General features: G+C 38.2%; 2 protein-coding genes across 2 annotated transcripts in view; one reads left to right on the top strand and one right to left on the bottom strand.

The window, feature by feature from the left end:
- Positions 1–15,791, top strand: part of LOC131194454 (ferric-chelate reductase 1-like) — a 38,475-nt gene extending 22,684 nt beyond the window's left edge. Inside the window, exons 6-16 of the mRNA XM_058175483.1 lie at positions 1,460–1,639; positions 2,884–2,985; positions 4,045–4,192; positions 6,043–6,159; positions 7,046–7,161; positions 7,614–7,700; positions 10,240–10,337; positions 10,823–10,881; positions 11,833–11,973; positions 13,650–13,711; positions 14,097–15,791. Of these exons, the coding sequence (XP_058031466.1) occupies positions 1,460–1,639; positions 2,884–2,985; positions 4,045–4,192; positions 6,043–6,159; positions 7,046–7,161; positions 7,614–7,700; positions 10,240–10,337; positions 10,823–10,881; positions 11,833–11,973; positions 13,650–13,711; positions 14,097–14,189 (1,203 nt within the window). The 3' untranslated portion in view covers positions 14,190–15,791. The remainder of the gene's footprint in view (positions 1–1,459; positions 1,640–2,883; positions 2,986–4,044; positions 4,193–6,042; positions 6,160–7,045; positions 7,162–7,613; positions 7,701–10,239; positions 10,338–10,822; positions 10,882–11,832; positions 11,974–13,649; positions 13,712–14,096) is intronic.
- Positions 15,792–16,588: 797 nt separating this feature from the next.
- PALMD (palmdelphin) overlaps positions 16,589–27,514 on the bottom strand; it is a 42,992-nt gene continuing 32,066 nt past the window's right edge. The window contains exons 7-8 of the mRNA XM_058175485.1: positions 24,847–25,896; positions 16,589–17,821 (exon numbers count right to left, since the gene is read on the bottom strand). Coding sequence (XP_058031468.1) covers positions 17,778–17,821; positions 24,847–25,896 — 1,094 coding nt within the window. The 3' untranslated portion in view covers positions 16,589–17,777. The remainder of the gene's footprint in view (positions 17,822–24,846; positions 25,897–27,514) is intronic.

Raw genomic sequence — 27,514 nt, 5'->3', positions numbered from 1 at the left:
ACTTGAGGGTCCTCTTAGATCAGAGGTCAACAACCTTAAACACTCATAGAGCCACGAAGGTCCTAACGGAAGCCCTCCATTCAATTCTGGAACCGACCGGAAATCCAGTCCCCCCACCATAGAGACTTGTCCTAATGCAGCATCCTTTTTCCTCTACCTGCCCTAACCGAAAGCCCAACCAGTGACAGGGAGCCACAGCAGAGGGATGAAAGAGCCACATGCGGCTCCAGAGCCGCAGGTTGCTGACCCCTGTCTTAGATGCACAACAGCCTTGGTCCACAAAATGCACTAGCTCCAGTATTGGTCTTAACTTATAAAGCTCTACATGGCACTACAGGCTTCCTGTGGCACCAGCTGTGCCCTATCACATCAGCCCAACCCACTCAATCATATGCTGCAGATCCTGTCAGTCAAAGAATTTTGATTAGCAGGGTCTAGGAAGAGAGCCTTCTCTGCTGCTGCCTCCACATTATGAAACATCCTTCCTCCAGGGGTGAGATGGGCTCACACTGTTCTGGCCTTGATAGAATGGCCACAAGGGTCCATGTAACTGTGAGGCTGGTGGTGCCATGAGAGCCCTCTCTCCGCCTTATTACCAATGTTAAATGACCATCTTGGAATTCTTATTTTTCTTTCTTTGAAAGAAAATTTTATAATGTTACAATCTTACAATTTTTAAAATTTATAACCCTAAATTAATCTTAATGTTTAATTGTTAATTGTATATGCTGTTTTATATATTGATTATACTGTATAGTGACCCTTCTTGAGGAAGATGGGCCATCTAGAACAGGGGTTTCCAACCTTGGCCACTTTAAGCCTGGAGGATTTCAACTCCCAGAATTCCCCAGCCAGCTTTGCTGGCTGGGGGATTCTGGGAGTTGAAGTCCGCCAGGCTTAAAGTGGCCAAGGTTGGAGACCCCTGATCTAGAAACATGAAATATAAATAAACGTAGAACCAAATTTTTAGCTCACTGTATCATACATTTTCACTTGTTCTTATTTCTTATTTCAAATTTCAGCAAAACTTTATACCTTTTAGCAGTTATATGTTCATCATCTTCATACAATTCTATTTCAAATTCAGTCTTACAAAACCATAGACTTACAGTATTTATCTACTTTAAATCTTTCTAATAGTTGGAAGAAGACCATTGACAACTGTATCCCTCAGCCATCAGTTCTTCTCTTGATTTTATTTTACATTCTCCTTAACAAAATTCTAGTATCATGTGATTAGTTAGGCATTTGTGTTTGCCTGCTATTTATCATCTATAAAATGGTTCTTGTGCCAAGAGCCACAAAGGTATTTTGGGGCACAATTTTTAATCTGTAAATAGAACTTTGTGGTTGTGGGAAATGTATTTCCCTTAAATCCCTATAACTGATGCTCTGGAAATGCCCCATTTCTCAGGCAGTGGTATGTGGAGTGATACAACCTTGCTTTTTGTCTCCTTAGTTCAATTCTTCAGACTGTGGAGAACGCAAGTTCTGTGTGAGAAATCCAGCACACTGTGACCCTAAAGCCAACAATTGCTTCTTTCTCTCCTTCAAGCAAGATGATGACTCTGTATGGATTGAAATGAGTGGTCCCAGTGAAGGCTATATTGCCTTTGCATTATCTCATGATCAATGGATGGTTAGTAAATCCTCTGACATCTGGAAAAAAAATGGCAGCATCTTTTGAGGCTACTCCTATGGTCATTTATTAAGGTTTTAATTTGGGTAATGTCTATAGTGTACATGAGCAAAAGGGAGGTTAGCACAGCATCTATTCTAGCTGCATTCTAGCTCCAAGTTAAATAAGCACATCAGAAGTGGTCAAAATCTTGTGCAATCATGAAATCTCAGATGCTAGCATTCTTATTGGAAAACTTGCAGTGAGATTATGATATTTGAAAATATCGGGGAGAGGGAATTCCCAGGCAATTATGGGAGGTTGTGTAGTAACATCCAAGGTCTGAGAAAACTCTTAAAGCTCGAAAATAGGATAAGTGCGGCATAATTTCTGGCATATTATCTTTTTTATTGGGCCAATGGTATGTATTTAAGGTTCATTTCTTATGAACTTCTCTCTAAACTATTTTAATGAAACCTTGGATTATGTTTTACCAGATTTTTCAACCACCTGTATTTGTCCTTTGAGGTGGAATGTAATGATTCTCATACTCTTGGGTCCAGTGGTGAAATCCAATTTTTTTTACTGCTGGTTCTGTGGGTGTGGCTTGGTGGGCATGGTGTGGCTTGGTGGGCGTGGCTTGGTGGGTGTGGCAGGGGAAGGATACTGCAAAATCCCCATTCCCTCCCTGCTCCTGGGGGAAGGATACTGCAATATCTCCATTCCTACCCCACTCTGGGGCCAGCCAGAGGTGTTATTTGCTGGTTCTCCGAGCTGCTCAAAATTTCCGCTACTGGTTCTCCAGAACCTGTCAGAACCTGCTGGATTTCACCCCTGCTTGGGTCTACTAAATAAAACTTCAATGAGATGTATCTCTAGCTCATCCTCCAACCTGATACCTTCCAGATTGTAGATTAATGTACAATTCTCATGGTTCTTAAAACCCAAGCCTTTTTTAGAATCATACTTGCACAATGCAGTTATAGAGGTCACAAGAAGTGCTATATTGCCACAAGTGATAAGCAGCACTTTAAAAAAATGTATGGCCCTAGAAAGAAAGAAAAATGAAAAAAATGAAAATTACCAATTTATGAAATGATTAAACCACAGCTACCATGTTAAGTGCATGCCTAATGTAACATGTTTAGAGGATACCATTTAGGGAGGCTGCATTTGATTATTAACCTACTCTAAATTTGAATATGGGCCATGTAGACTTTCAAAGTAAAGTGGAAAAAGAGTTTAATAATCTCTGTTATTTCCAGGGTGGTGGTGATGATGCATATCTTTGCATTACTGAAGTTTATTGTGCTGACATCAGGACAGCTTTGCTGGTTGGGCGATCTTATCCAGAATTTGACTCGAGGGTACTGTAATTTCATGTTATTACAGGGTTGAACTCTGAATGCTCTTGTTACAAAATACCTTGCACAGTACAAACAAATATGTTAAGATAAGTGAGACCTGTGATTTTGTCCCATTTTGTCATACAAAATCCGGACTTCTGTATGAAATCTTCTTATGTCATGGAAGACAACTGTAAAAGTTAAAATAAACTGTTTAAAGAGGTTGCACTTTAGGAAACTTTATCCTGTCTCTGGCTCTCCTCTGCAGAATTATTTTTATGCATTTTGAACAGTACTATGTAATGGAGAATTCTAAACTTAATATGTCTGCATACAGTTGTTCTATGTAATTATTATATTGATGAACAAAGCAGTATATATGGCCTTTCTTCAGCTGTTTCTACAGAATGTAGATATGGTTGTTGTTATTTTAAGCAAAGATTAGTATGTCTCAGAGGAAAAATTACACAGACTATCAACATTTTAGGTCCCTAGTTGGATCAAGGTGTTTGCATTCAACTGGCTTCATTTTGCAACAATAAATATTAGGGAAACCATTGCCTCATTCCTGACAAGTTCAGCATATACCTGTTTTTACTGGTATTGTAGAAACTAGTAAAGATGCTACATGATAACAGAGTTAAGAGGACTGTAATTTAAGCTTTCAAGTGTCCTTTGAATGATTCAATATTGAGGTTCATTTGAAGCATCCAGTTTTTGTTTAATTATGTGATCGATAGTGTTATCAAGCCCCAAATTGGCTGCTGAAAAATAATCTGTCTAGTTATATGTTGGCCTTTTAGTTTTCAAAAGCATTGAAGTTTTTATAAGCCAGAAGGATGGTTCTGAAGACATTTGAGAAGGTCACTAAACTTATAATGGGAAGCAGCCATGACTTGTCCAGCTAAATATTTCTTATCTGCTTTGTAAAATTCAGCTAATTAAACCTGTTCAGGTTTGGTATGTTCCTTCTTCGATAATGATAAGTACCTGATAAGCTTTTGACAGAAGTAATCACAATTTATGTGTAGTTTTATCTTTTGAGATACAAAAGTTAAATCTGCATTGTCCGTTTCTTAGAATGGTTTGGAGAATATATCTTGGAGACTGGCTGACGGCCTTATCCAGTGTTCTTTCAGAAGAAGAATTCACCTTCCAGCTTCTACAAGAAGATATAATCTGGATGCAAACTATTACATATTTCTGGCTGATGGTGAAATCAGTACAGGTAAAAGATTTATGACTGTAGGAAAAAAATCTGCCTGAATATTAAATTAAGTTTCACACCAGGCATATTTTTCATGCTGAATTCCAAGCATTACTTGGTCTTTACCTGTTGCCAGCTAATTTTTGGGTTGGAGAAGGAAAAAATAATTCTTGATTCATGATTAATCTTAAGGGGCTGTACCTTAATAATAGGTACAGATATGGCAACCTTTCTCTTCCTTGAGTCTTTAACATATTGGATTTGTACTTTGTAGAGTTGTACCGTGCTTGCAGCTGCCATCAATATGAAACTAAATAAATTTCCCCCTCTTTATTCTATCCCCTTATTTCTATTGGTACATGAGGTTGAATGTGTGATCTTTCTATTGCAGATTAACAATATGAATAGCAATGGAAATTTCATACAAGACTTCATACTACATTTTTAAGAAATGCCCAAGCAGTTTAACCTGGATTGCTGCTTTCCAGAGGTGGTCTATGACTCTCATCATTCCCAAACAGCATTTTTATTAAACTGGCAAATTAAGCTGAGAGTTGTGAATTAATACATTTGGAAAGTAAAACTTAGCCACAAGGGAGAGAGATCCTGATAATTACAATTACATTTATTATGTATTACTTCAATTCATATAGCCATTCATTTCAAATAGAATACTCTGGATGGCTCAGAGCAATTAAAAGCAATATAAAAAACCCCAAACAATACCAAAAAAACCCTTAAGTGGTAAGAACAATATAAACACCATGTAATAACGCAGTGTATAGTCAAGTCACACCAAAACCCATCAACAATAATCAACATAGCTACTGTACAGGCACTATCCACACTTAGTTCCCCACACTGATAGAAAAACCAAGTCTCTAATGCCAGTAGGCTCATGGCTAATCTAGGGGGATAATGTTCCAAAGGATGGACACAACAGAAAAGATCTTTGGGCCCCACCAGATGGCATCCCTAGTAGGTGCAACATAGAGCGTACCTTTATTAGATGTAGACAGATATAGTTGGAGAGAGGTGGTCCTTCAAGTAACCTGCCCTATAAAGGGTCATCACCAGCACCTTGACTTGAATCCAGAAGCAAATCGGTAACCAATGCAACTTGCAGAGTAGAGGTGTAACTTGTGCTGGATGAGGAGTGCACAGTAACCACTCACATAGCTGCATTCTGTACTAGCTGAAGTTTCCAATACTTTTCAAGGGCAGCTCCTGTAGAGTGCATTGAGTTGTCTACATGGGATGTGTGATTGTGTGAGGGATTGTGAGCAGAGCCTCCCAGGCCAGCAATGGGTGCTGCTGGCATGCGACACACAGTTATGCACAGCTTTTTCCTGGCCACAGTTGCCACTTGTCCCTTGAATACAGTAGGAGCCATGGGTCCAGAAGAACCCCCAAATTGTGCACAGGTTCTTCTTGTGCTTGTGCAACCCTGTCCAGAACAAGAGATGGAAAACCCCAGAATCGGATTCCCAAAATCCAACGCTACTAGCTTGGTCCATACTCTTCAGATATTGAGACAGGACCACCTAATTCATAGCACCACCTAAATGGCTCGCAGCAGAGATAAACAGCATACTGATGATTATGATATTATTACATACTGTTGTTAATTTTTCCATGGCAAAAGATCAATATAATATCAACACATGGAATGCACTGAAATGCTAATTTTCACCTAGAAGCATTTTTGGGCTTGACTTTGGGTAGCAATTTGGAACTGCATAGAGAAACCAGTCTCTTAAGCAAACATAATCTCTGTTCTGAAGGCTTCACCCATGGAGATAATACTATTTACTCTTCCTTTGCTGGTAGTGCATAATCTATTATTCTCTCCCAACCCCCCCCCCATACAGAAGGTGAAATCTACAAACACCAGCAGCAGCCCCTGATTACAAATGGAAAATACAACGTTCTAGGTCCATTAAAAGATATTGGAGGATCCCGCTCTCCACTCCTGATCAAAATCCATGGCAAGTTTGATTTTTACAATTTTGTGAAACGCTATTAAAATACATATGTACTAAATGGGGCTCTTGTTGTGCGATGGCTTGGGGTCGGATTGTATGAAGAGGTCCAATTGTCATTGCCTAACAGGTCGGATAGCTCACAAGATTTGATTATTTTATTTTGTCTTCAGTTCCAAAGAAAGGTGTTTTGCTCAAGAAAACATTGCAGAGAAACTTGGGAAAATACTATGGAAATACCTTTTTGGCCATTTGGACATCTTGTGGATATTCAAACTCTGCCAACAAAATATAGTGCAAAGATTAGCTTGTAATAAATAAGGGAAGAAGGCAGCTAAAATGGCTTGAGTACAGTCTTTTGCTCTTCTCTGCCTCTGAAATAAAATGCAAATTTACTTTTAAGAGCAAGGGCTTCTTAGCTAAAGTGACCAGATTTCAGCGATGGCAAAGCGGGACACCATTGATGGAGTGGGGGGGGGCTGCGCATGCACACTGAGTCTTGCCACCTGCCTGAAGGAGGAGGAGCGGCTGCTGCTTCTCCGTTCTTCCAGGCAGCCTTGGCTCTCCTCTCGGCTCTTCCAGGCAGCCTCGGCTCTCCTCGGCTCTCCTCTCGGCTCTTCTCTTCCTCTCGGGTGAAGTCAAGCAGCGTCTCTCCTCCCTCTCGCGCCCCCTTCTCCACCACTCCCCCTTCTCCGCCTCCTCCTCTTGCGTTGCCGCCTCCCATTTTCAGAATGGGAGTGAAACAAAAAAAAAATTTTTAGAATTGCTGCGGGACGCGGGACAAATTATTAAAAAGCGGGACTGCCCCGCCAAAAGCGGGACGTCTGGTCACTATATTCTTAGCACTACAGTTCAAGTCATTAGCAAGTGTCTTGTGTTTTTTTTCTTTCAGGTGCACTAATGTTCGTTGGATGGATAACTACAGTTGGCACAGGAGTGATCGTTGCCCGGTTTTTCAAGTTTGTCTGGCCTAATACTCTACTGTTTGGAGAAGAAATTTGGTTTCAGGTGGGGAAAAATGAATTGTGGAGTGTTTTTTTGTTGTATACAAAATATGTTCAGCAATGTTTTACTATTATTTATTTTTATTCATTTATCCATGCAGTTTTTAAGCTGCCTATCTCAGCCAAATGATTCTGGTGACTTACAATTCTAAAACTATAAAACAGTTAAAACAATTAAAAACAATAAAAACATCCAAAAATAAATGTATTCAGCTGCTGAATATTTACAGCACCTGTAAATATAGGAAATGAGGCCCTTAATACATTCCAAGGCCCAGGCCTGAGTCCATAGCCAAGTTTTTAAAGCCTTACAAAAGGCTTTATACAAGAGTTTACTCGTTTGTTTTATTTTTAAACAATGAATTTTCTGCTAAATATTCTTGATAATAGAGTATGTGTAATAGGCTGCTCTTTAGCACCTCTTAATGTTATGTTTTTATATATAACTTTTTCTAGATCCATCGTTCGTTGATGGTGATAACAATATTGGTCACAAGCACATCTTTTGTTCTTCCTTTTATATATCGAGGAGGCTGGAGTAAAGTAAGTGATTTTATTTTATTTATTTATTTATAATTGAATTTGTATACTGCCCTTCTCCCGAAGGACTCAGGGTGGTTAACAGCCAGTTTAAAAAACACAATATAATACAAGTTAAAAACACAATAAAATTAATATAATTTGTGGCAAAAATACTAAAAACTAACAATAATAATAAAACTAAAACCCCATTAAAACTACATTTTTAGGCTAGCCCTGCTCGATGGAATAAAAGAGTCTTCAGCTCATGGCGGAAGGTCCGGAGGTCGGGGAGTTGGCGAAGCCCCGGAGGCAACTCATTCCAGAGGGCAGGAGCCCCCACAGAGAAGGCCCTCCCCCTGGGGGCTGCCAGTCGACATTGTTTAACTGACAGTACCCCGAGGAGGCCCTCCCTGTGGGAGCGCACAGGTCGATGGGAGGCTGTTGGTGGCAGTAGGCGGTCCCATAAATAGCCCGGGTCCTAAGCCATGGAGCGCTTTAAAGGTGGTAACCAACACCTTGAATTGCACCCGAAAGACCACTGGAAGCCAGTGCAGTCCGCACAGGAGAGGTGTCACATGGGAGCCACGAGGTGCTCCCTCTATCACCCGCGCGGCCGCATTCTGGACCAGTTGGAGCTTCCGGGTGATGAGATTAATTTAACTGCTTAAAATCTAGCAAGAATCATTTAAATCTTATTTTAAGGGCTTGGTATTCTGTCCTTATCTCCTGTTTACATACAAGATAGTATTCTCTAATGACATCATCTTTTTCTCTTTCTGGGTGTATCCAATATATGAGTGAGCAAAATTAAATCATGGGCCATAGGAGTCGGCTACAATGAAGGTCTATGGTGATATAAGTACTTTGTAGACTTTTATGTTCACTGGCAACTTTAGGGGGTCATCAACCTTCACAAAAGCAAGGAAAATACTGTATTTTTTGGAATGTAAGAAGCACCCAAGTATAAGACGCACCTTAGTTTTTGGGGAGGAAAATAAGAAAAAAGCTGATTGGCAGATGGATTGGCCTCCCGGAATACCCCTAATCAGCTGTTCCCAGAGGTGAATTTTAGCAACAAGTTCCTTGGTTGTGAGCTCTGTACCTTGCTTTTTTTGGGTTTTTTTCTGCCTCTGAAACTCTGTTTCAGAAAAAACTTTTTCTGAAAGCCTCCGAAACAGAGCTTCAGAAAAAAAGCCCCTGAAGGTCTGTTTGGGGACTTCTTTTCTGAAACTCTGTTTGGGGGCTTCATTTCTGATGCTTTTTTCAGTCTCTGAAACCTCGGTTTGAGAAGCTGGGCGGGGCTGCATTCGGAGTATAAAACGCATCCAGATTTTTTTGGGGAAAAAAAGAGTGTCTTATACTGTGGAAAATATGGTATATTTATGACTAGAATGCGGTTATGATAGTACTTAGAGAATTAGCTCAGAATAGTACTAATATAGTTAAGGTTAGAGAATGAAACAGAAGAATACCTGAATTTTTGGAAAATGTGGATTGATTATATTCAAAATAAGTATCAGATAAAAAAATATCGAATAGCATATGAGTAAATTTAGGAAATATTTTGTATTAGATTTATTTCTGAAGGAGAGGGGAATTGAGAGTGTGATTATGTGTGGAGTGACTAGAGATCATAATTAAGGAATTATTTTGGATTATGATTGTTAGTTTTGATACCCTGCATTTTGTTCTGGGAAGTCGGGGTGGGGGGTAAGGGGGAGGGGAATTGGGGGGTTGAGGGTAGAGGATGGAGTGATGGTTAATGTACAGGGATTATTGAAGATGTATAAATATAATTAATGTAGGTTCGGGTCTGCCCAGTTACCATTTTACAACGGTGGGGAGGGAGAAAAGAGGAGAGAGTAGGAGGTAGGAAAGAGGAGAAGAGGAAGGAAGAGGGGTAGAAGAGGGAGAAGGAAGGTGTAGGGTGGAGGGAGGAGAGGATGTAGATAAGAGAAGGAGAGGAAGGTCTGGAAAGTAGAAGAAGGTAGAAGAGGGAAGAGTGTTAAAAAGGGGGGTGGTGACTGGGCAAGCCCGACTAATTGTATATAATTGTACATTGGATAAGCTGTTTGATATGATTGTAAAAATAAAACCTTTTTATGAAAAAAAAAAAAGAATACCTGAATTTTATAGGTACCTGAATTTTTCATGTTCTGGCAAAACAAAAACATCTTTTACAATTGTGTTTTGTATAGGGAAGCCGTTATGTATAACCCAAGTTGAATTAGTGTCGTGAAATCAAGCTGATACACGATCTACCCTAGAAGATTCAAAACACCAGCCTTGTGGTGTTTCAAGGACTGTAGGCTTTTGAAAAGTTTCCATATTTCTCCAGCGTTCACTTCTTGATCCTCCCTAAATCTTTGAAGGCCAAGGGTTGTTTTATGGGGTGTTTAGGCTGGTTTTATGTTTTTTTAATTTTATTGTTGTTTGTAAGCTTTCCAGGGTTGTGCTTTGTAACATATAGGACAGCTATAGACAGTACATTTTTTAAATAAACAAAATAGATAAAAAGTCTAACTAACTAATATTATAACTAACATTTTTTTTAATATAGCAAGCAGGTTTTCACCCCTATTTTGGCTGCACTGTGATGGCTCTGACACTCTTTCAGCCTCTTATGGCGGCGTTCAGACCCCCTCTACAAGCACCAAGGTATTCTAATTTTGTACTGTACTCTTTAATTGCTCAAATGTTTCTTAACAAAATTGTTAGTAGGTTATTTAGTAGGGTTATTGTTAGTAGGAAATTTTAAATCATCTTTTAACTTAGTATCCTTTAGTTGCCAAACTGTAGCTTCTAGAATTATCAGCCAAGTATTGATGTTGGCCAGTTTGGATCTGCAGGTTGGGAAATATAGGAACTTTATTTAACACATGTGGAAGTACCTTATTCTGTGTCTTTTTTCTTAGGAAATTAGCCCCTGCAAACTTCTACAGATCTTTTGCAGACTCTAATTTTTCCAGTTTCTATAAATGTTTAAATGAAAATGCATAATACATTTGTCCTTTTCCTTTCCCTTCCCTTTCCTTCCCTTCCCTTCTGTCCCCTCCCCTCCCCTCCCCTCTGCTCCCCCTCCTCTTTCCTTTTTTCCTTTTCTTTAAATGAGAAATGACTTCTTCTTTCCTTTCTGGGGACAGAAGGCAGATTTTCAGCTGGTTACATTGGAGCGCTGGCACAACTGCTAGAATATTAGCTGGTGAGTTTCCTGTTTTAATGCTTCAACGTATAGCTGCGTGTCACTTAAGAGGAAAAAGCCACTTTTCTGCTCTCTGCTGACTGCTTCAGATTCCTCTAATGCAGTCTGTTGCTCTCCAGATATGTTGGACCACTCTCTGACTGCTCTCCATTCAGCATAATTTCAGAATTCAGGGAGTTGCGTTCAACATACCTAGCAGGCACCAGTTTGCAAAACGCTACTGTGGCATGAAATGGATATATGGGATTTCGCTCTTCTAATTGTAATCCAACTACATCTGTAAAAGTGTAGTACAATAGTGCATTTAGAGTATTTAAAGAATAGGAGGCTAGTAGCCTGCAAAATAAAGCTGCCAATCATACTTTTTATTTATAGCATAGGTGTCAAACTTGTGGCATCACGTTGCTATCACATGGTGTATCGTGATGTTTTGTCCCTTCGCAGAGCTGGGGTGGACGTGGCCCCCATGTGACGTAGCTGGCCTGAGGGCCCCAGTTTGACACCCCTGATTTATAGCAATACTTCTGAGTCTCACATATACATTAAAGATATTCTTAGAAAATAAAAACAGCACAGGAGTGGAACTCAGTGTCTGAGCAGAAATTAGGGTTCAGCCGAAATAAATAAACCTGCTCAAGTGCCTCAAATAAAGAGAGAAGCCAAAGAAGCAGAGGATCCTGGCAGGCTGAATGGGATGGTGGGAGCCAGTTTGTGAGAATGCCCACAAAAGCTCCTGAGCTTTTATGTGGGGTAGGTGGTTAAAAAATGTTGGGGTTCTCAGGTTTAATGGCTCTGCAGCACAGCCAATTGAAATGGAGAGGGAAACAAGTATGCCCCAATGCTCCCTAATTCCCTCTCCACAAAAGATTTGAACAAATGTTTTGGTCCATAGTACTTTTTGAATGCATCAGAAAGGAGTCTAAATTTGGTCTCATTCTTGTTCTTAACTAGTGGTAACAATATTCCTGGGAATGGACTTGCCAGCTCTCAACCTTCCTTTATGGGATACTTACGCAATGATTGGATTTGTAGCTTGGCATGTTGGGATTGATGTGCTTCTGGAGTTTCATGGCTACTGCCTCATCCGCAAAGGTTTGCACGGAGAACAATTAATTTGCAAAAGAACATTTTTTGTGGTATTTGGGATGGGGGGGTTGGCAGGGCAGGGGTGGCTTTCTGGAAGATCTTGGCTTTTGCTATTCATAATTACTTCATACACTTTTCCCTTTGACACATTCCTATACAAGTCATAGAAACAATAGGAAGGTCAATATTTTAATCATTGAGTTTGGTTGCCTTGTAGCACAAAGCCTTACATATACTATTTCTTAAAGTACTGAATTGTTAATTTTAGCCAGGCGAGGTTTTGCTGTGCAAAACTCTGTGCATATGAACAAAAATCTGTTCTTAATTGGAAACCTGCGATGCTGCGAAACATAATAATAATGATATAAAACTTAAGGGAGGGAATTCCAGCACTTTGTCCTGTTGCTGTTCCGATAGATCAAGATAATTTCATTGTTTGTCTTCTGTTAACAAAGAAAAATAGCATTTTGGAATCCAAATAGTATTTTCAGGTGAGGAGGTGAAAGAGAAATCCCAATTCACGCGTCCTGCTAGAAAACTATAAAGCTGGGTCATTTGGACAGCTAGTTACTGTACAGAAAAGAGCACTGTGCTGACATTCAAAGCTTGCCAATAAAAATACCTTTGATTGATGTGCTAAGAAAGGGCAGGTTTTAAGTTGCAGTTAAGCGCATGAGTATTCTTTCTCCTATAGCCACACTTAATAATTATAATTATATCTCTGTGTGTATACATATGCTTATACATGAGGCACTATGCCATTTTTCAGATGAAGGCATCCACAGCCATTATGACGAGTATTTTATTTTTGTAATGCAACAAATGGCAGGAAGGATTTTTTTTTTTCAAATGCCTTATGTGTATTTTGAAGGGGCAGCTATTGCAAATTGGAACAAAGAAAAAGAGCTATATAGAAAAAAAAAGGCAGAATTGTAATTATATTTGTCTCTAAAGGCCTATGTTTGACCTCCTGGGTGCCATCCAATGTGAAACATAAATGCAACGCAAGGGGGAAAAAACAATATCCTCTACAAAAACATAATGAATTTCAAACATATCCTATTAAATAGATCTTTATTGTACTGTGAATGGATGGGTGGTCATATTACAGTGAACCTAGTATGTTGTACAGTCTGTATGTACAATATTATCTTTTTGTATAAAATATTTCTTTTATTTTGGCTGGGGAATTCCGAGAGTTGAACTCCATGCATCTTAAAGTTCCCAAGATTGAGAAACACTGATTTAAGGTGATAGTATGTATGTGAAGGATGTGGTGGCTCAGTGGTTCAGACACTGAGCTTGTTGATTGAAAGGTCATCAGTTCAGTGGTTTGAATCCTGAGTGCTACATAACTAGGTGAGCTCCTGTTACTTGTCCCAGCTTCTGCCAACCTAGCAGTTCCAAAGCACGTAAAAAATACAAGTAGAAAAATAGGGACCACCTTTTGTGGGAAGGTAACAGCGTTCCGTGCGCCTTTAGTCATGCCAGCCACATGACTATGGAGGTGTCTTCGGACAGCGCTGGCTCTTTGACTTTGAAATGGAGATGAGCACTGCCCTCTAGAGTCAGGAACGACTAGCACATATGTGCAAGGAGAACCTTTACTTTTACCTATGTATGTGAGTGAAAGGAAGAATGCTTTCCTGCAGAATAACTTTAATTATACTTCTCTTTTACAGTTGAGGTGTTGGAAGATGACAGGGTACAATTATTGCAATCCATATCTTCTGTAGAAGCCCAGGTAAGCATAGCCCTTTGTCAGGTGGTGTAGAGAATGGAAAGACAAACTATTTTTTAAAACATGAAACATCTTCTAAGATCTATACTATTTTAAGACGATAGGGTGAGAGCATATGAATATTTTTTTCTCCTTAGGAAAGGGACACCTCTGGGGGTCATGACTAGGCTAGCATTTTTCAGATGATTTTTCATTAACGGATGATTCTGTTAATTATATCATCCTTGAAATGCTAGTACTGTTTTTCCACAGATTAACTTTCTAATACTATCTCTTTCATTTCTACCTCTACCATCAAGAATAATTATAGTTCTGCCCTTTTCTGATGTGGTTTAATCATTTCATAAATTAGTAAACAATTTTTCTTTTCCCCTTTTTCTTTCCCCAGGGCCATACCTTTAAAAAAGCAATGCTGTTTATCTACATTTGTGGCAACATAGCATTTCTTGTCGCCTTCATAACAGCAGTTGTGCAAGTATGATTCCATAAAAGCCTTGACTATTCTAGAGAGTTTATCATTACAGTTCAAAATAACTTCTTATTGGATTTCACCGCTGTCAACGAAACGTATCTTCAATTCAAGATGTGAGGACAACTCTTCACCATACAGCCATTGAAGAACAAACTTCGTTGGTCTTGATAAGAATCTGTCTTGGGCTTCTTCCTGAGTTAACTACTTGCTTTATATGTTGTAGATTTATATTCTGTAGCGTTATCTATTATGTGAAAACTAGGGGAGGATCTTACTTTGAGCCAATGGACCATTGTTAGTTCATTTACTCATCTGAAGATAGTTCCTCAAGTTCCAGGATGTACCTGTCAGATGCGGCTGATGTTTCACACACAATAATTGTTTCCTTGTGGTAAAATGTGGTCTTTGGCAACCATGTGGCCCGCACAACTTGTCAAAATTGGAAGATAAGAGTATGATGATGAAAGATCCACCTTTTTTGAATGTGAGCGCATATATACAAAAGATAGTTCATCATCTCCATCTACCCCAAAGATGCTGCTGCATGTGCCTCATGTTTCCTACATTTTGTCTTCCCTCCCTCCCTCCTACACACAATCACTATTTCAGTATTCTGAAGCCCATCTCCAAGTACAGACATTTTTATGAGAAACTCCTTTTTCTTGAATTTTGTTTTTGAATTCAAGATATTTGTATGAGAATACTCTTTTGAAGTATTTATTACAGATTTTTAGATGGATTGAGATGTGCAGTGACACACATTATTCCAAGAGTGATGACAATTGTTTGAACGTCGTTGTTTCTTGTCACTTCTAAACACTTGAATATGTTTGTAGACTACCTCTTTCTCTTGAAAGTAACTAGGTACTGTAAAGATTGTCCTCTTTAGCATCTATTTAATGAATGATGACTAATATATTGTTGCTGAAGTTAGGATGATCTCCAATTGTATTCATCCATTGGTGACCTTTTTTGCTACAGACCCCTGTATGTGTTTTATAGGAACCTCTAGAGAAGAAGTTGAACGTATGTAGGTAGGTGATGCTGCTGGGTTTGGAAAAGCCGGGAATTAGATGGAGCTGCATATGGAAATAGGCTAAAAATGTTAGTGTAAAATTCCAATCCACATTGTTCAATCGCAATGTAAATCACTAGATTTGATTCTGATTCTAAAGAGGCTCCAGTAAAAAAAATATCTTTCAATTCAGTCTCTTTGGTGTCAGATTGTTTCCATTACTTATGCTCCATAAAAATGATGTCCGTGACCAGCAACACTCTAGTTTTATAGATATTGCACACCAAAGATTTAATATTTTTAATTTTATTAAATTCTTTTCCCAGTTTTTGAAGGGAATTTCTTTATAACTTCTAAGTAATGTTTAACCAAATATATAGCTGCTAGTCATATTACTATTTGCTGCGAATGTTATTTGCCATTAAAGAGTTTGTTCACCTGATATTTTAAATACAGAGTGTCGTATCTTCTCAAATTTCTATGACTTAATATTTATGTAATGTAATTTTGCTGGAGATTTTTCTCTAGGCAACATCTGTACCCCTCACCTATGAATCAGTGTCTGAAAACTTAATAAAGAGATAACATTAAAATAATACCGAATCTGTGAGAATTGTGATGTCTAGAAATGGGAAGAAAACCTTGCTAATTTTTTTAAAGACGTGAAGTCCCGTCTAAGACCCTGGTAGTTATTTTGAAATACTGCTGGTTCCAACCGTGCTTTTAGATTAGAAATTATTAGTAAGGTGATCACAGCTTCCATTAGAAAATTACAAGCAGTCTTGTGAATGATTTGCAATACACTCCTGTGTACACAACTAGAATTTTTGAGAAACTGCCGAGAAAGTAGAAAATGAAGCTCAACTGGCTGAGTTATTTCCAAGCATATTTGGTAGTAATATTGTTACTTTTTCTGTCTTAGTCTTTCTGAACTCTTCTTAACAGAAGAGTTTGTGATCAGTTTTTAAAAACTGTCTTCCTCTTCAGAATCCAAAAAGGTAAAGAGAGATCTAGCTATAAGCTAAACAGGATCAATCTGAAATAAAATCCACTGAGCAGTCAAAATAGGTAGATTCTGGAAAAAGAAAATTATTTTCCTCATATTTTTCATCACAAATATATAGGTAACATAGAAAATATTCGAAGTATCATTTGTAGTAGTGTATTTTAAATAGCCTTTGACCAAATCTTCTTTTGGGGAAGAAAATAGCTTCGTAGTCTCATGTATAATGTAGTATTCATATATTTCCCACAGGATAAGTGCATTTTAATTCCATTTTGGCCTTTTTATTGGCCTCTCTCATTTCCAGGGAACATGCATAGTGCCTTCTGAACGATTTTTAGATTGGACTCTTAAATACACTGAAATAACATTTCCACAATTGAGACACTGTGTGGTGCTATTGGTTAGGTTTATAGCCATAGCTAGTCATGTTGAAGTTGTCCATAGTAGTCTAATCTTTCCAAGAGAAATATGTTTTAAACATTACATAATATGAACAAAACATCTGCATTACACTGAATATTTTTTGGAACACAAATATGAAATACTGTCTCCAAACATACAGACTCAACCAAGCAAGAAAGCCTTGCATATACCATAATAGAACATTCCGGTTTCTGGGCCAATCTGCATTTAGAAGCAAGTAGCTACTAATAACCAGAGTGATTATTTTATAACCCAGTTTCTGAATAATGGCAACTGTCTCTGTATTGAGATATTGTGATGATAAATGCAAGACTTGGTACAAAAACTGGGAGAGGTATGTACATTCCAGCTCAAAAGCAAACTTTTTATCAGAGGGCTAGAGGAAACAAAAAGGAGAACAGTTGGGACAAGGATTCCTTACTGGCTAAATTCCAAAGATGAGCAATAAACACAGGAATATAGAAAGCAAATGACATGAAGGATAGAGTGGCCCCCATTTCCCAAACAATGGGGCATTTTCCAATGTTCAAAGGAAAATGAGATATGGCTGCCTCTGCAGGATACATTACTATTGATAATATTAGGGGTACTTTAATGGCTTTATCCTCCAGCCATAATAAAGTTCTTATTCTTAACAAGTGGAATTGCTGGTAAATGACATACAGTAGTTTCTGCTGTCTATGCTTGGGTCATCAGCTTCCAATATCAAACATACACATGGAGAGTGCTTTTGCCAAATTTGAAAAACACTGCTGAAATGGAATAGAGTTCAGTAGGAATTGGAAAATCAGTTCATATCTTATAGTCATGTTTAGGTATAGTCAGAGAAGATGATGGACAAGACTCCTTCAACAAAACTCTAGATGCATTTGTATTCATGACGCTGACCCTTCAGCTCTTCTATAACAAGGCTGACAAATTCCTAACAAATGCCACTAATAATTCCTTGAGGAACACACTGTTTAACAATATTCATTTATGGATCAGAGTATCCATATATCAGGACTGGCAAACATTCATTTTACTGTAAAGTGCCATTATTCTGGATGTATAGTTGAGTAAAGTAAAAAGCTACCCAGGTCCAAAACATAGAAAATTCTTCTTTCGCTTTTGTTAAACTGCCAGACTATTAGTGTTATATCACTGCAGCTGTTTAAATCACTTTTTTCCCCAGTTTTGCCATTCTCATTCTCAGAGCTGTAAAAAAAAAAAGAAGCAAAAGCAAAATATTATATATTGATATGATATTGTAAAATTATTGTATTAATTAGTTAGAGAGTACCATACTTACCTCACAGGATTAGTCCAAGAAAGTACTGTTAAGTTAGTGTAAAAGAAGACCAGAAATTAATAAATATACTATCAGTTTACAGCATAGCCATATGAGAAATAAAAAATGGATGATTTTCAAACTTTTGTCAAGTGTGTTATAGTGACATCTGAATCTGCATTCCAGTCTACTATTTACCTAAATAATTTGGCTTTTCATTACAAGTCTAGATTTCTGTCTGTAATGAATATAAAATACCGATGTAAAGGTTAGTTTGTTCACATGCACTAATACCTAAATATCTAAAATAGAATTTCCTACGGTATTTACCTTTCTAAAACATCTGTCCACTTTTCAAGGCTTAAGCATGTCACTGTAAGTTTGGAAATACAGGTAGTCCTCGACTTATAACTATAATTGAGCCCCAAATTTATTTATTATTTATTTATTTATTTATTTTGTCAACCATGTATAAGATAACAGATATAAGTATAAACAGGATTATGAATACATGGAATGGATACGAATAAATGGGGACAGTAGGAGAGGGACGGTAGGCACGTTGGTGCGCTTATGCACGCCCCTTGCACACCTCTTAGGAATGGGGTGAGATTAACAATAGACAATCTAAGTTTTGGGGGTCAGAGAGTCAGGTAATGCATTCCAGGCATTGACCACTCAGTTGTTAAGTGAAATCATTGCAGTTGTTAAGTTAGTAACACGGATGTTAAAGTGCATCTGGCTTCCCCGTTGACTTTTGTTAGAAGGTTGCAAAAAATGATCACATGACCCTGGAACACTGCAACCAAGCCAATTATCAAGCACCTGAATTCTGATCACGTGACCATGGGGATGCTGCAATGGTCTAAAGGTGAAAAATGATGTCACTTTTTTCAATGCCATTGTAACTTCACTAAAGGAACTCTTGTAAATTGAGGACTACCTGTATGTTGGCTAACAAATTCTGGGAGTTAAAGTTCACATATTTTAAAGTTGCCAAGTTTGAAAAATACTACCATAAAGCCATTAGTGATTCACATTTCATCTAGATGCCTGGTCTGAAATCTGAATTATATTTTTAAGACAACCTTCTTAGTATGAATGCTGAGGATTTTAAGCCCATCATTTCTACTTCATCAAGATGGGAAACAATTATAAAGCGAAGTGGCTTTCTTCCAGTCTAGAGTTGCTGTCCTTTTGTTCTTACACCAAAAATACAGGTCCTTTCTTATATATTGAGTTTTAGTGTGCCCTACATTTTATTTTATTCCTTAGTGCCTTTTAGGCTTTGGCTTTCTACAATGTAAAACTATTTTATCTTTTCCAATAAAAAGACTGCCATTAATTTCAGTGGTTTTAGACAAAGAAATTTTCCTGAAAATATTCCAAGAAAAGAACGTTACTTACTTCACAAACAACCCTTTGTGCATTGCTACCTTACTCTTCCTGGCTTTGTTTTCCTTTTAGAACAAGCCGTATAATTATGAGATTGTTTTGGAAAATTACTCATTTCCCTGCATTCTCTGATTATTCAGTATGTGTTATGGCAGAGGGACAATGTGTGGGAAAAGCTCTGCAGGAGGGGACCAAAGCAAGGGCAATCAAATTGCTTCAATAGTAGATAGCAAATGCTATGTGGTCTACAGCTTATGTGCTTATTTCAGTTCCATACTACAAGCTCAGACTGGTAGGGCAATGCCTCTGTAGCATTAACGAAATCGTGGATAAAGAGAAAGCACTGACTAAATCAATTAGCAAAGCATACAAAGTATACTCCTCACGGACAAAATTAGGATACTCGTTGTATGTTGGCTTGTTTTAACAGCATTACAACATTCCATATGTCAAGCAGGAAAAACAAAAAGCTAGCAACTGCAACTTAGAGATGTTTTATAGACTCTATCCTTCAATACTTGGGAAGTCCATAACCATGGAATCAAAGATTCCAGAGCAAGTACTCTTGTCATCAGTTCTTATACTATTCCTCACAGACTTAAGTCCTAGCCCTGTGATGGCCAACCTATGATCTTGTGCGTTAAAGGGGACACACAACATTTTGGGTGACATGCCAGCATTCAGCACTTGACAACTATTCTTGAAAGCATGTCTTGTTATTGGGTGATTTTCAAAGGCTGTGTGGAGGCTGAATGAGAATGGACTGTGTTCTCATACGGCCTCTGAAAATCACATGAGACTCACTCTCTCTCTGTGTGTGCGTGCATGTGTGTGGTTTTGCAGCTTTTTCGAAAGTGCAGAGGTTGTGGAAGGGCATTCTCTGAAGTTGCTTCAAGAACAAAGGACTTGTGTGATCTGGAGCAGCTTCCGGTAGGCTGCAGGGGCTTAACAGAAAAAGAACATCACCTGAGGGTAAGGTGGCAGATCCTGAGGAACATTGAGCCACAGGGGCCATTGCACCATTCCCCAAGGTCTGTGTGCCTTGGGGAATGGTGCAAGGGGACCCAATTCAAGTGGCAGTTCTAGCGCTAGGGATGAAGTAAGGCTTGGACCTCTACTTCAGGGCCAGCCTTGCCATTGCCATCAAGTGCCACTGTTCAGGGTGGCCTAGAACAGGGATCATGGTTTCTCTTTTGTTCAGGTGTGTGTCTGTGTGTGTGAGAGAGAGGGAGAGAGAGAGAGAGACTAGCAGAATTGAGCATTTTACAACTTTTAGGCACACATGCCAAAAAGTTTCACTATCCAATCCTTTTCCTAGGAACAGACAGGCAAGCTGAGATTGCTCCCACAACATACGGGAATCTAAGTATCGTTCGTATTTTTGTGTGCACACTGTAGTTATCTGTTCCAGAAATTTCCCAGAATTAGAACCTCTGTTCAAACCAGATTATTAGAGAAGGATGCACAAAAAGAAACCTGTGAAAACGATGCTTGAGTGGTAGAAAAATATATACACAAAATGCATACAAATAGCCCTGAAATATGAAAATGGAACCCAAACCACATCTCTGACATTAATACAATTGAACGAGTCCAGAAATATTTTACAAGAAGAGTCCTCCACTCCTCTGTCAACAACAAAATACCTTATACCTCCAGACTTGAAATCCTGGGATTAGAAAACTTAGAACTCCGCCGACTCCGACATGACCTGTGTTTAACACACAGAATCATCTATTGCAATGTCCTTCCTGTTAAAGACTACTTCAGCTTCAATCGCAATAATACAAGAGCAAACAATAGATTCAAACTTAATGCTAACTGCTTCAATCTTGATTGCAGAAAATATGACTTTTGTAACAGAGTTGTTAACACTTGGAACACACTACCTGACTCTGTGGTCTCTTCTCAAACTCCCAAAATCTTTAACCAAAAACTGTCTACCATTGACCTCACCCCATTCCTAAGAGGACTATAAGGGGCATGCATAAGTGCACAAAAGTGCCTACTGTTCCTGTCCTATTGTTTTCTTTCATTATATGTGTTTATATATAATGTTGTGACAAAATAAATAAAATAAATAATCCTGAATTTGTTTTACCTCAGACAGACCTTAGAAAGATGAAATATTCAGCCTAAGTAATACTGAGAAAGATTTGACTTGAGGTCTGAATATTTTGGTTTGAATCTGCTTGAAGATGAATATGCATTACAGGTTTGTCCAAGAATGTTTGTTTCTCAGCTTGGCTGCAATTTCCTACAATTGGTGTCCCAAGGCATGCTGAATGTTATCCTGGACTATATAGCAATAATGACTAACACCCACTGCCTGATATCCCCCCACCCCCAAAAAAGGTAAGCACAGTCAGACCACTATCAAGAATCCCCAGGTTTCTAGGTCAGAAAGGGAAATCAAATATCTCAATAGAAGACAATGTCAACTTATTCCCATAAAATTGCCAGGAGAGCTTCTGAATCTAGCTGTGAAATCACTTGAAACTAAGCTCATAAGAGTCACTTCTAATCTTTCTTTTAAAGGCAAATGGATGGCAATTCAGTTTCAGTTAAATTTTACACTGTGTGAAGAGGTATTTCCTTTTTTTAATCTCTTAAATCTCTCAGCAATCACCAAATCTGCTGCTAGATTGCCCTGCAGGGAAATTCCAAGAATACTCAGGATAATCATGCAATAAAGTATCTTTTTCAATGGTTTTCAGGAGGATAAATCTACTTTACCCTCTGATCCATCATCAAGATAGTTAAATGTTTGTTTGTGTATACTGTTGTGACAAAATAAAATAAAAAATCAGTACCCCCCTATTTAAAGGAGCTTAGTCAGGTTTTACTTATAGAAAACACTGTTGAAGCTATATCCCTTTTAGTTTTAATTTCTTAACTATTTTTTTACTTTTAATTGTAAATCTTACCTTCATTTTTAATTTCATCCTTAACTATGCTATATTATTTTACAATGTTCTTTGTAAACCACTCAGAATCACATTCATAGATGAGTTGGGTGGTGTATAAATTTGATTGATAAATATGCTAGAAATGTGATCTCGGGCACCACTATGTTCATTTCAAATGTTTAAATCTCCAATATTTTTTCCCCTACTCAAAGGAAACAAAACTTGGACAGCCATTAACTTGCAATCTCTCATCATTCAAGAATGCGAGGCATATATAAGAATATACCAGCTGTTCCTTTAATAAGTAGACATTGCTCTCTCTCCGATACAGTATCGGTTCGCTACTATTGAACTGGCATTTTAATACGTGACATCAAGCTATAAATTGCAGGCTACTGTCAAGCTCTGGGAGTCAGGCAAACTGAGAAGGAATGCCACATTGGACCAATGTGTAGGGAACTCTACCGGTCTGCCCGCCATGAATAACTCACGCGGAGATAATGAGAATTATGAATTGGTCCTGAATATCTGCTTCCAAACTTCTCTGCCAGCTTCCAGGTAAAAGAATTATAATCAACAGTGCAGCACCTTCAGGCCCAGTCTAGGTTGAGGTATATACCCTGGCCCAAATGCTATGCTAACTGGATCATAGTACAGCATTGTGAAAGCTTATGCCTATGTTGCAACAATACTTCCACTACTTGTTCTGCAGGAAACAGAGTGCCTTAAGGGATCTATAGCCATTGGTCTACGTTCACAAGGCAGGAGTCAGTGCTTCTGCTGAGAGAGAGAGAGAGAGAGAGAGAGAGAGAGAGAGAGAGAGAGAGAGGGAGGGAGGGAGGGAGGGAGAGAGAGAGAGAGAGAGAGAGAGAGAGAGAGTGTAAAGGGGCTTTTAAGATTAATATCAATCTTTGAGAGACTTAAAAACTAGAAACAAGAATAAATTGGATTTCTGGAAAGCTTTATATTCTTCGTATCTATTCTAAACCCCAGGGCTCACTAATCAGGATATGATTGTTATAAAACAGGAAAGATTTAGCCTTCATTTCTCAATATATTTTTGCAAAGTGTGTGTGTTTGCGTCAGTGGTGGGATTCAAGTAATTTAACAACCGTTTCTCTGTCCTAATGATTTCTTCCAACAACCAGTTTGCCAAGCTGCTCAGACACTTAACAACCGGTTCTCCCGAAGTGGTGTGAACTGGCTGAATCCCACCACTGGTTTGCGTGTATGACTCTTGTCTGCAAAGAGACGGCTGCAACCTTCAAGCACTAAATGAGGTGAGAACTTGTACTACTTCATCAACGTAACTTTTTCTACTATAAAATTCTTCCCAAAAGTTCAAGAATAAATAGGGCATATATGGTTTATTGCTAGCAAGTGAAATTTTTTTGCTGCCTGATGAAACTTCCGCTGTTGCTTTCACTTGTGCCTGTCTTTCTGTTCCAACCACATTATAAGTCTGAGATCTGTATCAGTAGTTGGGATCTCTAGATCTAGAAGATCTAGAAGATATTGTCCCCTAGACATTCTAGCAATGCTCTTGATGCTCTTATTTCTCGACATAACTTCCTGTTCAGTACTTAAGCAATAATGAATAAAGGAAAGATATAGCATCCTTTCTTTGCTTTGTCCATTAAATAGGATTAAAAGACCAATTTAGAGCCTCTTAGATGAAAAGCAAACATTTCATCTTAGACTAAATATAGGCTTGCATGGACAAAAGGCTTGATGTAGATTGTGCTAACTGTTTTGTGCTTGCCGAAGAAAGCTACTATTAGTTGTGTTTGCATGGACGGAGAATAAAAATATGAACTCTGAAGCCATTTGATTTTAAGGTTATTAAGATCGGTAAAACATTTTGAATGCAAAAGATTAATAGTGAGATGATTTCATGCAAAAGATTAGAAAAGCTTTTATTAAAGATAGATATACAGTCTGAGATTAATGTACAGACAGAAATGGATTTCTGTGATTTTTGACTATTAAAACAGGCATTCTCTGTTAAAACAGGGTAAAAGTATATATTAAAAGTTGCATTAAGTCCTATCAAGTGAAATGGGCACTATCCAATAATGATTAAGGCAAGATATATGAGTAAATTCCAAAAATGGGAAGGTTATTATTTAATCACCAAAATGCAATTTGATTTGATTTGCCATATATTGCATAGGTGCAATGAGAATTCTTAATACTATTTTCAAAACATGCTTACATTTGAAAGTTAAATATCTGATTTGCATTATTATTCTGATCTGATTTTAGTAATATTAAACAAACTTTCTGTTCTGACCACTTAGATCCTTCAAAGTGCTATGACTGAACATTATTAAAAACTAAATGAAACACTCAAACAAGCTTCCTCAACCTGCATCCCTCCAGATGTATTGGACTTCATTTTCTATGATGTATAATCAACATAGCATGTTCAACTCAACTATTGACAATGTCAGCAAGGGATTGTGGAAACTGGGAATTCAATACATCAGAAGAATGTGAGGAAGGGTGGATTAGTACTTAGAAAAGCAGGAGGAAATTGGTTAGATGAATTAGAATAAAATGAAAAACAAGGAGGGGAAGAGAGTAATGTGAATAATGAATCTGCTACATAAGAGCACAACAATGCTGTGATTTGCCCATTTTTTTACCTGTTAAGGAAGGTTCTTCTGTTCCATCACTTGCTAAGTGGCCATCAAGTTGACCATTAAAGGTAGAACAGCTCAAACTTTCTTCTTGTTCTTTCAGTGACATGGAATTTTTGTAAAGTGGCTTGTTTATGTTGTCTCCAGAAGTTTTAGTCTGTGAAACGGCACATGTCTGATTGGATGGCTGATAGACCTGACTATAAGGACCTACTGGATGATAAAGAGGCGTCTCAATTTTTTTCCCTTCATCTTCACTATCATCACTGATGACAACAAGTTCTGCATGGATAATCCCATCATATCCACAGATTTTTTTATTTAGTTCTTCATCGTCCACATGTTGGTATCCCATGAAAATCATTGTAACCGGTTCTTCTGTATCATCCACATAACATGGCATAGCTTGGACCACACTATAATTATCTTCACTCTCTAGTGTTGCTGGAGAAGAGTTTCTGATCTTCTTATCTTGGTACTCCTTCATCTTTTGATATGGCTGAGCAGTTTCTTGTGTAGCTTCTCTTTGGGCAGAAGATACTAGCTTATTTTGAGGACTAACCTGTAAGGGCCTTCCTAATTGTTGACTAACTGGACAGTGAGAGTTCTGCTGGCATCTCTTTGAAGTATCTAGACCGTCTTTTTTAATATCATGCCATTTTTCCTTATCATTAGAAAAATTGTCAAGGTGGCTGATTTTATTCTGGACGTTATCTTTTCCATCATTTGCTTCTTGGATGAATTTATTCTTTTGAGGCGTTCTGGGTCTGCAAAACTGGTTGGCATATACTGGCTCATGATATTCAGTGGGAGACTTGGATTGTTTCTCAGTGGCTTGTCGTAACATATCCTCCACTTCAACTGGAGCAAGATCATCCACATTATCATTCTTTACGCTCCCATTGGCACACACCGCATAGACAGACTTTCTGCCGTCGTCATACACTTTGACTCCTGCTCCTTTAAATTCTTCTGAAGGAAGGGGTATTGTTGATAAAACTGTACTCTCCCCAGTCTTCATGTCTTTTTTTACTTTGATTTCCATAGCAAACAATGCTGTAGGGAAAGAAGCAAGCAACCTTTTAAAAGGTAATTAGCTAATGACATTGTCAGGTCTAAGCCCAGAGATGACACAGTGAAATCCAATCCACTTTAATCCTTTATTTGTTACACCTAATGGACAGAATCTTGCCAAATTAAAGCTATAACTTTCCAAATAAAAGGTACAGACATATACTGAGAGATTCTAGGCTGTGGCTACACTGAACGTCTTCCCCATTCCCTATCCAGCTCAGGATTGTACAGTGTCTTGATCCTGGCTTTTCTCTGGGAAAGCTCTGTTGCCAACAGTCTCCCCCAGGTGCATATTGCATTAGAAATAAACAGCTTGAAAATCTATAATAAAAATCTATGAGACAGCAGTAGATCTGTGTGCCAGCAAGTAGGCTGAATAATTTCAAGCTTTTTGCATGGGGAATTTCCCCTATCCCAGTTAGCTTTTCACTTACAATTCTTTTTCTCCATATAGCAAGCAAGAAGTAAATTACAGTATATTGGGGAAAAATTGCTAGGAAGTGGAGAAGAGTCAACAGTAGGGAAAGATTGAGCACTTCCAACCAATCTACCTGCTTCTTCCAGTTTATGTCACACAAATCTGCTTTATTTAAGTCTGATTTAGTTTTAATTCAAAATTTGATTTCAACTAAGAGGACATTGAGGAAGTAAATACAATTTCCTCCTTATTTTTAAAGTATCTCTTCTACAACTACCCTGCTGTTCTTACCTGGCCACTAACCAGTAAAGATAAGGTGGTGCAGATGTCTTTGGCTGCACTGCAGAAATCTCTGTATAATACAGTACAATTTTATATAGGCTCAATTTTATTGTAATAAAACTGAGCCTATACATATAGGCATCTGGTAGAAGCCAGGATGACATCATATTATAACGTAAACATGCAAACAACACAATTTCACAAATGACCAATCACATATCATGTTGCCAATAATGACATGACATATATGACTTATTTGCTTTTGTCGCCTCTCCTGAGGAGTTGTAGCTCTCACCTCCCTGTTGTGGTTCTGTGTTATTGATGACCAAATTTAAAATGATGGGGGTGAGTGGGTGGGGTGAGTTTGGAAGCAATTTCAATGAGAATGTCAGCGTTGCAAAGAAATCTATGCACGTTAACATCCCAAAAAATTACCAGTAAATCTGTTTATCCACAATACTATAAATAATTTGTGATCCATTTAATTGCCAGGAAATAGAAAACTTTTTGTTGTTGTTACAAGATCCAGTGATTTAGTGGCCCATCTCTTGCTAACGCCTGGAGTCAATCTGAAGCTTCTGCAACTATCACTAGCTAGTATATTCCTGATTTTCTCAAGTGAATGTCTCCTAGATGTGCTGGATTACAACTCTCAGAATTTTAATTCATGCTGGTTGGTCTTCTGGAAGTTGTACTCCAACAAATGAGGACCCAAATTATTGGGGATAATGTGCTGACTCTGGAAATTGCTTAGAGAGGGCTGTAAAGCACTGTGAAGCAATATATAAGTCTATTGCTAAGTGCTATATCTGGAAGATACCAGGTTGGGCAAAATCAAATGCAGATAATACAGGACTAGAGAATCACACTCAGATATCAACCCCCAAAAGTGGTTGGAAA

The sequence above is a fragment of the Ahaetulla prasina genome, chromosome 3 (genome assembly GCF_028640845.1).
Source record: "Ahaetulla prasina isolate Xishuangbanna chromosome 3, ASM2864084v1, whole genome shotgun sequence".
Taxonomy (NCBI): Eukaryota; Metazoa; Chordata; class Lepidosauria; order Squamata; family Colubridae; genus Ahaetulla; species Ahaetulla prasina.
This window is presented reverse-complemented; position numbering and strand designations above follow the sequence as displayed.